Below are 16,548 nucleotides of genomic sequence, written 5' to 3'. Positions count from 1 at the left end.
GCCTCCAAACCCTTCTTCCCTCCCTCCTCTTTGCCCAATCAAAGTTCCTCTATTCTCCCTATGCCTCCCTACCATCATTAGCATCCACTTATCAGAGAGAACATTCAGCCTTTGTTTTTTGGAGATTGGACTACTTCACTTAACATGATGTTCTCCAACTCCATCCATTTTTAAAAATATTTATTTTTTAGTTGTAGTTGGACACAATATCTTTATTTAATTTATTTATATGTGGTGCTGAGGATCAAACCCAGGGCCTCCCATGTGCAAGAAGAGTGCTCTACCCCGGAGCCACAACCTCAGCCCTCCAACTCCATCCATTTACCTGCAAATGCCATATTTTTATTCTCTTTTATTGCTGAATAATATCTATTATATATATATGTATCACAGTTTCTTTATATATTAATCTGTTGAAGGGAATCTAGGTTGGTTCCCTACAGTTTAGCTATTGTGAATTGAGCTGCTATGAACATTGATGTGGCTGTGTCACTATAGTTTGCTGATTTTAAGTCCTTTGGGTATAGACCGAGGAATGGGATAGTTGAGTCAAATGGTGGTTCCATTCCAAGTTTTCTTAGGAATCTCCATACTGCTTTCCATAGTGGTTGCACCAATTTGCAGTGCCACCAGCAATGTATGAATGTACTTTTTCCCCCACATGTATGTGTTCCTACGTCCCTTCGGGGTCAATGGTCACTCGGCTACCTTGTGTGTGGGGGGAGTAGAGACGTGGAATCAACACACAGACTCCAGGAGCTGGTGAGAGAGAACTGGCTGGAGACCCGGTCGTCCAGTAGCTCAGTTTATTTTTGGAATGCACACAACTGTTATAGGGTTTGAGTGGGGTGTGCCTGTCAATCATACATAAGCAAGACAACTTCCATAAACCAATCATCTTCTGCCTAATGTAACCACACTGTGTGGAAACTCTAAATATTGCTGTTGTGGCAGAAAGCAATCTGGAAGGGTCTTTGGCCCTTACTGAGTCAGGGGTTTCATGCCCTGAAGCCCTCCAGTCAGGCCTGAACGAACGTGGATGTTTCAAGCATTTCTGAGCTGCTCGTAGCTGCTAGCTGCGGCTGAAAGTTATTCCAACCCCACGTCCTTGCCAACACTTATTATTGCTTGTATTCTTTATAATTGCCATTCTGACTGGAGTGAGATGAAATCCTACATTAGTTTTGATTTGCATTTCTCTAATTACTAGAGATGTTGAACATTTTTCCATATATTTGTTGATTGATTGTATATCTTCTTCTGAGAAGTGTTTGGTCAACTCCTTAGCCCATTTATTGATTGGGTTGTTTATTTTTTTGGTGTTAAGTTTTTTTGAGTTCTTTATATATTCTGGAAATCAGTGCTCTATCTGATGTGCATGTAGTAAAGATGTTCTCCCCCTCAGTGGGCTTTCTCTTCACATTACTGATTGTTTCCCTTGCTGAGAAGAAGCTTTTTAATTTGAATTATCCCATTTATTAATTCTGGATTTCATTTCTTACACTTTAGGAGTTTGGTTAAGGAAGTCAGGACCTAATCTGACATGATGAAGATTTGGGCCTACTTTTCTTCTATTATGTGAAGGTCTCTGGTCTGATTCCTAGGTCCTTGATCTACTTGGTTGAGTTTTGTGCATGGAGTGAGATAGTGGTTTAATTTCATTTTGCTGCATATGGATTTCCAGTTTTCCCAGCACCATTTGTGGAAGAGGCTGTCTTTTCTCCAATGTATGTTTTTGGTGCCTTTGTCTAGTATGAGATCACTGTATTTATGTGGGTTTATCTCTGTGTCTTCTATTCTGTACCATGGGTCTACATGTCTATTTTGGTGCCAATACCATGCCAATTTTGTTACTATAACTCTGTAGTATAGTTTAAGGCCTGGTATTGTGATGCCCCCTTCTTCACTCGGGCACTTTTATGATTGTTTAATGGCACTTAGTTTTATTTGTTTCTCTTACCTACAGTTGTCACATAGTTTCTATTCATGCCTCTACATTTTGCTGTAACTATTTATATTTCAGATAATTTTCATATACTTTGCCAAATTCTCTCCAAAGGAATCCACTGATAAAATCATAAGACTGTAGTTTGTATCTCTTGAGCAAAACTAATATTTGTCTAACTGATCTCAAAAAGATTTGTAAAGTGGATGTAAGCTTTTGAACTTCAGTTAGCCAGCTTCCTAAGCCTGGATTCTAAATTTGATTGGACTTGCCTCATGTGGGAAATGGACATATTTTCCTTAGGTTTAAGTAAAAATCAAACAATGGAGAATTAGATTGGTTGGAATCTATTATCCCTGCAGAATGTTGTCTGATTGCTGTGTAGTCACCTACTTTTCCTAGCTATAGCAGCCTTACCGCTGTCAAAGAGCAGCAGCAGATTTAAGACTACCACTCCATTTATATGCTTTGTAAAGAAGAAATCAAGAAAAATGACATGTCACTTAGTAGACTTGAAAGTATTTTCACGCCTGGAAAACTCATCCTGAACAAGAGACACAGCACACATGCACGGTTGCAGACATGAAGTCCCAGCAGCTCACCCCACTAAGAGTACAATGTGAAAACAGAACTATTTCTAACATACCTCATTTTGTCCACTAGCATCATAAAATACTGGTTTGCATATATTTGCACACAATAACAGATATCTTCTAGCCCTTCTCAGATAATTTGGGCTGATTGATAGGTAACACTTGAAAAATAAAGCAATTCTAAATCCAAAAATCTTTCATTAATTTCCAATAATGATTTAAAATCAGAATGTGCTAGGGACAGTGGTTTGGATCTGCAGTGTCCCCTAAGGCCCATGTATTGGAGGCTTGGTCGCCAGCTTGTAGTGCTACTGGGAGGTGATGAAATCTTTAGAAGGTGGGATCTAGTGTTAGGAGGTGGTCAAGTCAATGAGGGTGTGCCCTTGAGGAGGGGTTGGAATATGGGCCCCTTCCTGTTTCTCTCTTTCCTTCTTGACTGCCATGAGGTCAACAGACCTGCTATGCTTTATGTTCTAACCATGAGATTCTGGGCACCCACAGGCCTTCAGCAACAGGACAAGCAACCCGAGACTGAAACCTCTGGGATCATGAGCCAAAATAAACCTTTCCTCCTTCTAAGTGGATTATTTCAGTATTTTGCCTCAAAAGACTGACCAATACATTAGGTTATGCCATGGAAACATCTCAGACATCTCAGTGACTTCAAACGAGAAAGGTATTGTCCTGCACACTGTATGTCCTCAGTGGATGTGCAGGCAGCCTGTCATTGGGTCCTGGAGGCACACAGGCTGGTGAAATGGCCGCCATCTCCAAGCTAGGTAGTGGTTACACCAGAGAGAAAAGAGGGCTTTCTGTGCGTTTCATATTAGAAACACTATGTACTAAAGCTAAGAAAGATGTTATTGACTCTATAGCTGGGAAATATAGACTGCTGGAGCACAGAGAGGGGAGGAGAATACTTGGTGGAGAGTTTGGGATTTCCCCCTATATGCTAGCCCATGCCTTTTATATATAGAATCGTGTCAGTCCTTGAATTTCCCTTGAATTTACCATGATCTAAAACATTAACCCAGGGGCTGGGGTTGTGGCTCAGCGGTAGAGCGCTTCCCTCGCACGTGTGGGGCCCTGGGTTGGATCTTCAGCACCACATACAAAAATAAACAAGTGAGGCTGGGGATGTGGCTCAAGCAGTAGCGCGCGCGCCTGGCATGCGTACAGCCCGGGTTCGATCCTCAGCACCACATACAAACAAAGATGTTGTGTCCACCGAGAACTAAAATAAATCAATAAATAAATTCTCTCTCTCTCTCTCTCTCTCTCTCTCTCTCTCTCTCTCTCTCTCTCTCTCTCTCCTCCCTCTCCTCTCTCTAAAAAAATAAATAAACAAGTGAAATAAGGGTGTTGTGTCCAACTACAACTAAAAAATAAATATTAAATAAATAAATAAATAAAATATTAACACAGACTTGAATAAAACTGTCATCATTTTGTAAATAACCACATCGATCATCAGGCCATGTAGTCTGATACCGTGTGCCCTATCCATGGAAATATTACTTACCCAGTACTTTTTTTTGGGGGGGGGGGCAGGGATGGAATCCAGGGGCACTTGGCCCCTGAGCCACATTCCCATCCCTTTTTTTGAGATGATCCACGGACTCCCAGAAAGTGTTGACACTCTGCAAAGACTGTGAACATGCATAGAGTTTTCTATGATTTTATGTCTTCATAAGGACTCTTTGAGTCAAGGATACCTAAATGCAGTGTGTGTATTCCCAGGGCAGATTTCAGAAAACAGTGGCCAATGGCACTTAGCAGATTAGATTTGCTAAACTGAGTGTTTCCTTTTAGGGTTTTCAAGTGATAATTCAGTGTGCGTGGGTTCTTTTGTACATACTGAGCTCCTTCTTGGGAGGTCATGTCATTTCTGCCCTCCCCCTTCTTCCTTGCCATACTCCTTAATCTCCCACTGCACTGAACTCTGAAATGGAAATGCCCAGAGGTTGGGTATCTAACATGTGTTGTGTTGACAATGGAGAGAAGAACCCATGTCTAGACAGAAGTGAAAAAGGGGTCAGAGACCCGTAGGGTAGTTTGGCAAAGTGGACAGAGTTTGGATCAGTAGCAGCAGAGACCCTCTCCTCTAGAACTCTAGGACAGGTGCACACAGCAGTCTGACAGTTGCAAGTGTTTTCCTTCAAACTAGTTGCCAGGTTGGAATGAGCGATGACATCAGAGGCTTCCAACCTTCCTGATTGGAAGGGACAGACTCTGTGGACCACTGGCAGTGCAGTGGGCAACAGTTTGTCCTCAGAACTGTTCCTCACCTGATTTCTCCTGTTTGGAGAAGAGCGAACAGACTCCTATTCAACCAAATTCTGGAAGAAAACTTTGCCTTAGTAAGAATCTAGGTTTTGTAGAAAGAAGACAGAGTATGGGAGAACTTATGGCGGATCAAGAAATCTCCCAGTCTGGGCAATCGCCTTCCCAGCCGAGCACCTCAGAATCCCACCTGGAGGTGGTGGTAGATGATGAGGTCCCAAGTCCATCAGGTGAGGGAGCTAGAGTGAGAACTGATTTGACATGATGACTGGTGAGGAGGAAGGAAGGGGTAGAGAAGCCAGGAAAGGTAGACCAAGGAGCCCACTTTTGAAGTTTGAAGTTCCTTGCCATGGGACAAGGTAGTCCACATGGATGGAAATCTATAGAGAAAGGAGTTGGGTTAGAAGATGAGATCTAAGTTCAGGAAGTGGGTAGAGGGGATGTAAAAAGGGTCACTCCCCCCATGAGAGAAAGTGTCCATAATGAGGAAGAGTTTTGAGGAACAGGGAGATGGGACAATGATACAATCAGGGGCACATGTTATCAGCAAAGGGGAGAGGCTGAACAGTAGCTCAGAAGGCAACAGTTGAAGGTCTGGGGTGTGGGAGGTGAACTGGGATCAGAGGATGAAAGGATGAGTTCCAAATTCAGGAGCTTGACTCTGCTTCCTTTACTCAGCTCTGTGGGTAAAACCCTGCCTCCCATGTCGGAAGAGCGAGTGGACCTCAGAATCTGAGGGAGACTCGGAGGATGATTTCCCAGGGATTTTTGATTCTGCACTCTGGGTAGAATCTGGACTCCTGCCTGAGACCACTGGCATAAAGAGAAAGAGAGAGTCCTCCACTGAATCTGAGCATGAGCTGGAGGATCTGGAAAGTGGGCTAAATCACCCCTGGGATGTGGAGTCACTGTGTGACCACAAAATAAAACTCAAAAAACAGCGCATGGACTTGGTGCAACCAGAACACCATGAGGTTTTCAACAGGCTTCTAGGTAGGGAGACACCCAGGTAGCGCCCTCCAATCCTTTCTTTACACAAAGAAGGAACTTACAGCCTCTGCACTTTTCCATAGAGCCCTGCTATCCCTGAGATCCCCATTCCTGGAGGACTCTGTGAAACTCTTAGATGATGGATGATTACATTACACCTGAAAAATGACCCTGCTTGGGATCACAGAGCTTGGTTTCAATTGTCCTCACTGATTGCAGACATTGTGGCTGTAATACATTTCATCCTCCCTGAGAGGTGGTTAACAGGACCATGTTCATGCTGTTGTAACTATCTAATGAGAAATGACTTAAAAACTCTGGTTGTAAGGTGGTGTATTTTGGGGGGATGATGGGCCCCCACAGTTTACTAGAAGCTCTTACTCATACAGATACCTTTCTGTTACACAAACCCTCACTCAGTTCTTTCCCTGGTGGGGGGTCTCAGGACAAAGCAACTTTCCCAGGAATGTTCCTGATCTCTTCCTAGCCACCTCTATTGGGCAACAATCCCACACCTTCTCCAAGGGAGGTCCTGTTCTCCTCTCTGCCCTCTATCTCCCATTGAAGCCTCTTCTGGTTCCTAACTAACATCACTGTTCTGCTCAAAGAGGATCCTGTTGTCAAAAGATTCCTGGCCTGGGACAAGAACCTGAGGGTGTCTGACAAGGTGAGGTTGTTCTCCACTGGGCAGTGTTACTGATCCAGCACAGCCTGGATGAGGAGGGATTTCTGGCCCATGGTCCTTCCCTCTGCCTCCACGTAGAGCCAACAAAATGTGCCAAGTCCTGGCTCCTTTGTGGCTTGTCACATCTCCCTTCAGGACCTAGCAGTTTCCTGCAGAGAGGACAGGTGGACCTTGCTTCTTCTTGGGGTGCTTTGGGCTTCAAGCCCAAGTCCACAGTCTTGCATGGCTACCCCCTTTTGCTTATTGTCACCTGAGGTTCTGGGCTCCTCTCCTCTTTGCACTTCTTGGGACGCCCCATTCTCCAGCTTACCCAAGACCCTCCTCACCCAGCTCACCTACATGCCTTTCTTCAAAAGATCCCATTAGAGCTGATCCTACAGTACACACTAAGCCTCCTCTTCCCCCGACTGCTCCAACTGTCACAGGTCCTTCCCCAAACCAGCAGGTCTCCTTACTTGGCGACCTTCTCTCAGGGGCACTCTTCACCCCAGACTCCCATTCCTCTGTCCCCTCTTTCCTCCTCTTCCAGGATGTGACTTCTCTCTCTGTGTTTTTCCTCTCTCTCCATCAGTACCTCCTGGCTATGGTCATAGCTTATTTTAGCCGAGCTGGCCTCTTCTCCTGGCAGTACCGACGAATCCACTTCTTTCTGGCCCTGTGAGTATTTGGTCTCCTTCATCAATCAGGACTCACTACCTGGGAGGGTAGGAGGGGAGCAGAGGGGCACTAACCTTTCTTTTACTTTTAGCCTCTTTGTCCTGTTTGCTCCGTGTACACGAGATCACAGCACTGCAGTGTAGTTTGTTTTTCTTTTCCACACTTCCCTAGTCAAAGCAAACACACATGCTCCCCAAAGGCCAGTTGTTAAAGAGTCAAGGAAACCAAGGAAACCCAAAGCCCACCTGAGAGGAGTGGAGGAAAGCATGGGCACCTCCTGTCCCTGGCAGAGAGACTGGAGGTGCAGCCACATCTGACTGCTCTTCCTTCCTGTATCTATACCAACATTGCTCTGTTTTCTGCCTCTGGATTTCCAAGACAGATGCCCAATTCCCAGCCTGGCACAGGTCCAGTGTAGGGTGGTCCCCTCTGGTTCTTCATACAGGAGTCTTCTCACATTTGTGGCTCTTTCTACACACCCCCTGAAAATCCTTCCAAGACGGGTCCAACCACCCCTTAGGCCTCTCCCACAACTGTGTTGCTCAGTGCTTTCTAGAAAAAGATTGGAGTCCTTCAGAAGGTGTGTGTCTGGCAGAGTCCTCTGGACCAAGGTGTGGTCCTCCGTAACAATTAATAGGGCTGGTGCAGTCTTGTCTGAAGATGGTCCTCTGGGAGTCCGTTTTGGGAAGCTGACTCCAAGGGGAGGTCCTTCTTGGTTGTGCCTCTAAAGAGCAACCTGGTTTCTTTCCCCAGCTACCTGGCCAATGACATGGAGGAGGACAACCAGGCTCCTAAACAAGGCATCTTTCATTTCCTCTACGGGACGAGCTATGCCCAGCGTCCCCTGTTCCACAAACTGCGCTATCAGTTCATCTGCTCCATGGGCTGGAACACTCGGGTTTCCAGGGAGGAGTGTGAGGAGGTGGGTGGTGCTGTGTGTGCTTGTGGGGGGAGAGGGATGGGCTGACTGGAGAGACAGGAAGGTGGGTGGCTGCAGGTGGGCTCTGGGGAGGAGAAAGCTGTGGAGGTTATGCACGGAGGGAAGGACTTCCCAGCCACTCTTCAGTTTTGTTTTTTTGGTTAGTGAACCAAAACGTGTATCTCAATTTACTGTATAACATTTAACAAAAACTTCGTGAATTTTGTATATCTTATTTACCAGATATACATAAGTGATTCAATAAAAGAAAGTCCCAATTCAAGAAAATGAATTTCATATCTGAAGAAAAAGTAAAGTATATTAAAAATGTAAAGCCAAGTCCAATTTCTATGCATTAAGGGAAGAATAGTTTTAAGCAGATTTAAGTGACCTTTTTTAGTATAAATTCCAGCAGATTTAAGAGATTTTTAGACATATATCTTTGGTCTTTAATATATATTTATGTATAGATACATCTAACAATTATAAATTATGATTTATTTTAAAGGAGATAAATGAGATGCAAGGAATCTTTATACCAGATTAAAATTATTCACAAAGTGTAACATTTTATGGTGAAATATTTTTTTCATTTGTAGAATATTTGGACAATTAATTAATACTTTGGAGCTAACTAGAATTAGTTTAATTATTTGTCTCAAACTCTGGGATAAGCTCTTTTGTTTTAAACAAAAAACATCCAAAACTATGTATATGCCAGGCTTATAATTATGTAGAAACTGAACTAGGGTTTCAATGGTTAAAGATGCATCTAACCATGTAACTAAGTTGTTTTGATGGACCCAAGCAGAAACATCACTAACATTAAACCATTATTCTACTCAAATCAGAGACAATGACAAAGCTTGTCTCTTAATAAATACAACTTTTAAAATTTTATTAGATGGGACACGCAAAGGATTGTATCTGCCAAAGCATTTGCAAAATTTTCTACACAGCTAGCATAATTTACTTATCTAATATAAAATAGGAACGTTTATTCAATTTTTATTTGAAAGAAAGCTAAAAATATGATGTCCCATGCCTTATATTATATATAATATGTCCTCATAAGTATCGTCCCTGTTAGTAATAGCTGATATAATGTTGTGATATCCATATATGGCTACTTCATTTGTCACCAGGCTAAATAAATCTAATCATTACACCTCGCTATGTCACCTCCTTTGTAGCTGACAGAACTTAGTTAATAGAATCAAGCCTCTCAACATTGTAGTTTCAGATATTTGTAGACTGTTGAATCACGGTGACTAGAAAGTCCAAATCAAGGTGAAGTAATTTTAAGGAATGGGAAAATAAATTAACCATAACTTCAAAACCCTCAATATCCTATAAAGTCATCAGCTTTGGTGGGGGCTCTTTTCCTTTCCAGATTCAAGCTTATGATCCGGAGCTCTGGGTGTGGGGCCGAGATCGCGCCCTCATTGCCTAAAAGTCCTGGTACCGTGGAGGCCTGAGGGGAGGGACAAAACTCTGCATCCCTGGCTTGATGACAGACAGAGTCAGTGATTGTCTATTTTAGATGCTCGAGGACCTAACTTCTTGATCCAGTCCTGTCCACCTCCACCCACAGCCACCCTCTGCAGATGGTGAAACAGCCTGAATCTCCAAGTCAGCTTCATGGTCTCAAACCCCAACCACACAGATGACCCCCTAGAGGTGTGCTGGGTGCTCTGAGGCTGCTCAGCCAGACCTGAGAGAGAACAGTTTATCACACAGGATGTGTAAAAATCCTTAACCCACAGCAATTGGGCCCCATTCAGCTTTGATGAATGGTTGATATTGGTCTAAAGTTAATATCCTTTAGCCATGAATCTCTCTCTCCTCCTGTAAATTCTGTTTTTACCTCTCCTTTTAATTCATCTTGGGTCACTTATCCCTTAAGGATACCAAGCGTGGAGATGATTTTTTTATAGGATTGTCACAATTTTAGTAAATACAAGAAATGTTATTTATTTTGAACTATGTTTATTTTAAAGATAGATATTGTTTGGAAAATTGTTTTTCCTTATTAGTTTTATGATGAGTGTTATAGTAGGTTTATGTTCATAAACATTTCTTTGGAATTTTTAATCTTTTATCTATTTTATCTACTACTTTTATATCTCAGTGCTATTACCCCATAGTCTTATAAATATAAAGATTTTATTTGATGTTCCATCATCATAATTGTGAAAATTGAGCTGCTGTTATTTAACTTGCCTTGACATGTTTTTCTGTCATTTTAAAGTATGTATTGTAGGAGACCACATGTGCTATGTGCTTTTGTTTTGTGCTATGTGGTTTGGAAGAGCGTAGCACAGTGCATTGTGTGGAAACTGAATAAAGTTGAAAATCTTCTTACATTAATGATTTATATGATCATGTCATTCTGCATTGTTTGGTTTTTGTCAAATGATACTGTTGTTTAACAGGGTTGTTGTTAATTGACCAAATTTCTTACCTGTGGAGGAAAACAATTAATTTTCATCTTGGAAAACAACAGAGAAGGTTGCAGAACTTTCTAACTAGAGACTGGAAGCAGGAAGCACAGGGAGGACATCGAGAGAGACAACACAGGAAGAGTGAAAGAAAATTCTAGGAGAGCTGTATAACAATCTTAAATGCAAAATCAAGGAGATGCCTTCCTGGTAATGGTCCAAGGATAGGGACACACAGGGAATGGTAGACTTTGATACTGGAGTCACACTGGGAATCTTTTCCAGAACCTGTTTCTAGTTTTACATAACAGAAGGAAATCCAAAGGATCTTGTTGAAATAGAAACTAGTGAAGGGAAATGAAGGTACTAGAGCAAGTTGTGAGAAGAATGAGATGATAGGAAGAGCTCGAGCTGGTAAATAGATAGGTACAGAGAGGAAAGGGCTAGCAGTGTGGGCACAGAATGACTGCAGACAAGCATCTTGGGAGATGGGAGCTTCATAGAATATAGGAGCAGCTATGGAAAGAAGCAGATGAAGCAAAGTATCAGCAAGAAGAAAAACAAAGCTAAAGACAGGTTGCAACAGGGCTGGGGATATAGCTCAGTTGGTAGAGTGCTTGCCTTGCATACACAAGGCCCTGGGTTCAATCCCCAGCACCATTAAAGGGAGAGAGAGAGAGAGAGAGAGAGAGAGAGAGAGAGAGAGAGAGAGGTGGCAACAGAGTTAGTGATGAGATGTGATGTGGGGTTAGAGAGGCAAGTGGAGATGATGTGAAGAGGCTGGGAAGTGCCAACATGGAATGAGCTTAAGGCTGGTTGAATGTGTTAAAAGAGGAATGGTGGCTGGGTGAGTGGAGCAACTGAAGAGGTAAAATTCCATGAAGGAAGAAGTCATTAAAGACAGAGACTGTGCAATGCAATTCTGACGCTTATCAATTGTATGGAGCATAGGTTGAGGGCCCCCTCTATGCTGCCCTGTCTTCAGAAACCAGCTGTAAGCTCTGGGATTCCCAGACCACTCGCACTTCTAATCAATGGTGCATAACTGGGGATTCCCATGATCCTATTTTGTATAACTCTCTATAACATCTCACTGAGGTTAGGAGAGCATAAATCCTACATTTATTGTTTTGTCTTGTCAAAAAGGACACAAATTGGCACCAGCTAAAAGAGGCACATGGCTGGAGATGAGCTTCCCAGGTTGGTCGTATACATCCAATGACCTACTGTATAATTCTCTATAGTATATCACTGAGGTTAGGAGAGCACAATCCTATAATTACTGATTTGTCATGTAAAAAAAGGACACAAATTGGGACCAGCTAACAGAAAAGGCACATGGCTGGAGGTCTAGGAGGGTCTGAATGAAAGCTGTCATGTCCTCAGGATGCAGCATCTTCACAGGATATGGATGTATATGACCTACCTGGGAAGCTGACCTTGGTTTCAGAGTCCTGCGTTCTTACAGGAATTTCACTAAGCATTTGGTAGGAGTGGGATGAGCAGAGCAATAAATCAGACTCAGGTCCTGCCCTGTGGGTACTTACTATAGAGTGGGGGTGAGTGTCCAGGAAAGAAGACAAGGGAAGGGGTGTAGATAGAGACTGGGGAAATCATGACATCAACCACACAGCGTGGGGGTGGCACCAGACAGCGTCAGGGTCTCCAGACTGGTTTTGTGTTCCTGATCACTCTACCACGCGGCCTGCGCAACGGTTTCATTAATGAGGTTCTAGGCATAAAGTTAGTTAGAAGAGATCGAAATAAAACACACAGACTCAGTTACCTTATTTCTATTGCTAGGTCCCAGACGGCTCACCTCTCTGGTTCCCTCCTCTAACCGCCCAGCAGGGCAGCGAGGATTACTCAGGGCTAGCAGGAGAGAGAGAGAGTGAACACGCCTGGAGTAGCCTTTTATTGGGGAACAAGAGATTCAGGGGAGAATTCCATCCAATGAAGGTTGAGGGGGGGCTGCACTCCAAGGTCAGGGTCAGTGATTGGCTCCCCGGGGTCAGTGGTCAGGCACACCCCTACACTGATGGGCTCTCTCATCAGGAAAGGGACGGGAAAGCTTCCACACAGCCAAAGCGCCTCAGACCCTTAACGGGAGTCACCCAATCACGTGTCAGAATGGCTTCCCACATATCACTGGGTGAGAGGTGCGCTTCAGAAGTCACTGCCAGGAAACTCTCTTGATGAAAGGCCTGTCTTGGGTAATGCTGGGCAGGCAGGCACCGGACTCCAACTTTTGGGCCTGCCTAAGTCAGCCTTCCTATTCTCACTGTAAGACCGATTTCCTGGCCACACCAGAAGTCAGCATGCAGAGCTCACCGGAAATCCATGTTCCTGGGCTCAAGGCAGGTACCAAGGCAAGTACTAGGACTCTATTTCCCAATTGATAAAGACCTACAGACTCATTGAATGGATGAAATTTCCTAATGTAAATACTATCCTATAGTCTTATCATGTGTTCATATTGGGGGATATTGCATGAATGGTACATTGTGTGTACCATTCTCACAAGTTTCCTTAAACCTATAGGTATTTTAAAATAAAAAAGCAAAATATTCCGACCAAGCATTTATTTTGACTGAAATTCCAAATCCTGAAGAGCATTGTTTAATTCCCATTTATGCATCTTTGGGAAAGACTGGTCTTATCTATGGCAGATCGGTGGATTCCTAGCGGTAGGGGCTGGGTTGTTCCTTTCTGAAAATGTCGCAGGAATATCTCTATCGTTATTTTGGCAATAATAAATGTTAAATTTCCCCCCAATTATCAAAACATTGACATAAATGAATGCTTTGGTTGTAAATATTAAAGATAATGAGTTGACTTTAAAAATAAAATGAAAATTACATTTCCTGATTTGGGAACACTGAGCTAGAGCTTGTCAGGTAGCAGTGACAGGTAAGCTGTCTTTCATTCATTCCCCCTTCTCCCTTTTAGTACTACCAACCCTATTTTATTTTTCCAGCTTTCCAGTTGGTGTGGCGTATGATTAGTTTAGGCAAGAGATACAGGAGAACAGAGAATCTGAACAATCATAGGAAAGAACCTGAGAGTTTGGGATTAGCTGAAGAGACAGTGTCCTTGGGTGGCCTTCTGGACTCTTGTGTCATTCCCATTGCATCTCAATTGCTGCCCCTGGTTTTCTTCCTTCCTCTTAAACTATCCCGACCCGCTCCCTCAGTAAAGCCCATGGGTTATAGTACAACTGTGTGGGTAGCCATAACTGTCTGGGATCCTACGTGTCTTCTGATGTCCTGTGGCATCATTTTCTCTTCATATAAAATTGTGGTTTCCTAATTCTTTGCTCTTTTAATTTTCTCATTTGATCCACTTTGTATAAGTTATTATAACATCAAACTCTTGATTCCTTTGCCTTCTTGCTTTTCTGTTTTAATCATTCTTAACATGGTTTTGAATTTCCCCACATTCTCTTTCTCTAAGAAAGCCAGCTATTCCTGTGACCCGCAACTACAGCTGTCCTCTCCCCAGCGCTGCTCAGCCTCCACTGCAGCTCTGTATGTTCTTTGGTTCCAGAAGCCTGGGCGCTCCGAGTCTGCCATATTCTTGTCTCAATTGCTCCTGACCATCCATCTCTGAGTCACATTCCTCCTGTCATCACAATGCATTTCCAAAGCGACTCTCTTGATGCCGGGTTTCTTTCTTTTATTATTATTATTATTAGTTGTTCAAAACATTACAAAGCTCTTGACATATCATATTTCATACATTTGATTCAAGCAGATTATGAACTCCCATTTTTACCCCATATACGTATTGCAGATTCACATCGGTTACACATCTCCTTTTTACATACTGCCATACTAGTGTCTGTTGTATTCTGCTGCCTTTCCTATCCTCTACTATCCCCCCTCCCCTCCCCTCCCATCTTCTCTCTCTACCCCATCTACTGTAATTCATTTCTCTCTCTTGTTTTTTTCCCCTTTCCCCTCACTTCCCTCCCCGCTCTCATCCCTGTTTAATGGTGATCTTTCCTCCCCGCTCTCGTCCCTGTTTAATGGTGATCTTCTTCTCATTCTCTTCCCCCCTATTCTGTTCTTAGTGCTCTCCTTATATCAAAGATGACATTTGGCATTTGTTTTTTAGGGATTGGCTAGCTTCACTTAGCACAATCTGTTCTAGTGCCATCCATTTCCCTGCAAATTCCATGATTTTGTCATTTTTTAGTGCAGAGTAATACTCCATTGTGTACAAATGCCACATTTTTTTTATCCATTTATCTATTGAAGGGCATCTAGGTTGGTTCCACAGTCTAGCTATTGTGAATTGTGCTGCTATGAACATCGTTGTAGCAGCATCCCTATGGTATGCTCTTTTAAGGTCTTTAGGGAATAGTCCAAGAAGGGGAATAGCTGGGTCAAATGGTGGTTCCATTCCCAGCTTTCCAAGGAATCTCCATACTGCTTTCCAAATTGGCTGCACCACAAGAGTTCACAACAAGAATCAACAAATGGGACGTACTTAAACTAAAAAGTTTTTTCTCAGCAAGAGAAATAATAAGAGAGGTAAATAGGGAGCCTACATCCTGGGAACAAATTTTTAATCCACACACTTCAGATAGAGCCCTAATAACCAGAATATACAAAGAACTCAAAAAATTAGACAATAAGATAACAAATAACCCAATCAATAAATGGGCCAAGGACCTGAATAGACACTTCTCAGAGGAGGACATACAATCAATCAATAAGTACATAAAGAAATGCTCACCATCACTAGCAGTCAGAGAAATACAAATCAAAACTACCCTAAGATACCATCTCACTCCAGTAAGATTGGCAGCCATTAGGAAGTCAAACAACAATAAGTGCTGGAGAGGATGCGGGGAAAAGGGCACTCTTGTTCATTGCTGGTGGGACTGCAAATTGGTGCAGCCAATTTGGAAAGCAGTATGGAGATTTCTTGGAAAGCTGGGAATGGAACCACCATTTGACCCAGCTATTCCCCTTCTCGGTCTATTCCCTAAAGACTTAAAAAGAGCATGCTACAGGGACACTGCTAAATCGATGTTCATAGCAGCACAATTCACGATAGCAAGATTGTGGAACCAACCTAGATGCCCTTCAATAGATGAATGGATAAAAAAATGTGGCATTTATACACAATGGAGTATTACTCTGCATTAAGAAACGACAAAATCATAGAATTTGGAGGGAAATGGATGGCATTAGAGTAGATTATGCTAAGTGAAGCTAGTCAATCGTTAAAAAACAAATACCAAATGATCCCTTTGATATAAGGGGAGTAAACAAGGACAGGGTAGGGACGAAGAGCTTGAGAAGAAGATTTACATTAAACAGGGATGAGAGGTGGGAGGGAAAGGGAGTGAGAATGATATATAAGAGGAAAGGAGGGGTAAGACAAGATAATACAAATGGAAGAAATGATTTACAGTAGAAGGGGTAGAGAGAGAAAAGGGGAGGGGAGGGGAGGGGAGGGGGGATAGTAGAGAATAGGACTGACAGCAGAATACATCAGACACTAGAAAAGCAATATGTCAATCAATGGAAGGGTAACTGATGTGATACAGCAATCTGTATAGGGGGTAAAGTTGGGAGTTCATAACCCACTTGAATCAAACTGTGAAAGATGATGTATTAAGAACTGTGTAATGTTTTGAACGACCAACAATAAAAAAAAAAAAGAAAGACTTTAGAGCCCAACTGTGGAAGCAATCCAAAGCCAGTCAATGGATGAATGGATGAATGGACAAAAGATGGAGTCTATCCTCAAATTCAACTATTAGCCCTAAAAAGGAAATGCTGACACATTTCCACCAATATAGGAGCTTAAGATCAGTGCACAAATCAGCCAGACATAGGGACAAATACTCTTGAGTTCACACTATGCAAGACAGACGAGGCACCAAGAATTGTTAAATTCATAGAAAGTAGAATGATGGTCGGCAGGAGCTGTGGGAAGAGAAGTAGGGAGTTTGTGTTTCAAGGCTGCAAAACCTTGTAGGGGTGATTAAAAAAAAAAGCTCTAGAGATAGGAATGTGGTA

General features: G+C 42.7%; 1 protein-coding gene and 1 long non-coding RNA gene across 2 annotated transcripts in view; one reads left to right on the top strand and one right to left on the bottom strand.

The window, feature by feature from the left end:
• The window catches only part of LOC144367432 (uncharacterized), a 31,479-nt gene that overhangs the window by 6,706 nt on the left and 8,225 nt on the right, over positions 1-16,548 (bottom strand). The window lies entirely within an intron of this gene.
• Positions 6,648-10,438, top strand: LOC144367428 (speedy protein E4A-like). Its single transcript, XM_078023605.1, has 3 exons — positions 6,648-7,153; positions 7,907-8,075; positions 9,466-10,438. The coding sequence occupies exons 1-3, from the start codon at positions 7,080-7,082 to the stop codon at positions 9,523-9,525; spliced, it is 303 nt and encodes a 100-aa protein (XP_077879731.1). The 5' UTR covers positions 6,648-7,079; the 3' UTR covers positions 9,526-10,438.

This window comes from Ictidomys tridecemlineatus, chromosome 10, assembly GCF_052094955.1.
Source record: "Ictidomys tridecemlineatus isolate mIctTri1 chromosome 10, mIctTri1.hap1, whole genome shotgun sequence".
Classification (NCBI taxonomy): domain Eukaryota; kingdom Metazoa; phylum Chordata; class Mammalia; order Rodentia; family Sciuridae; genus Ictidomys; species Ictidomys tridecemlineatus.
The sequence above is the reverse complement of the archived record's forward strand: the minus strand, read 5'-3'. Positions and strand labels throughout refer to the sequence as shown.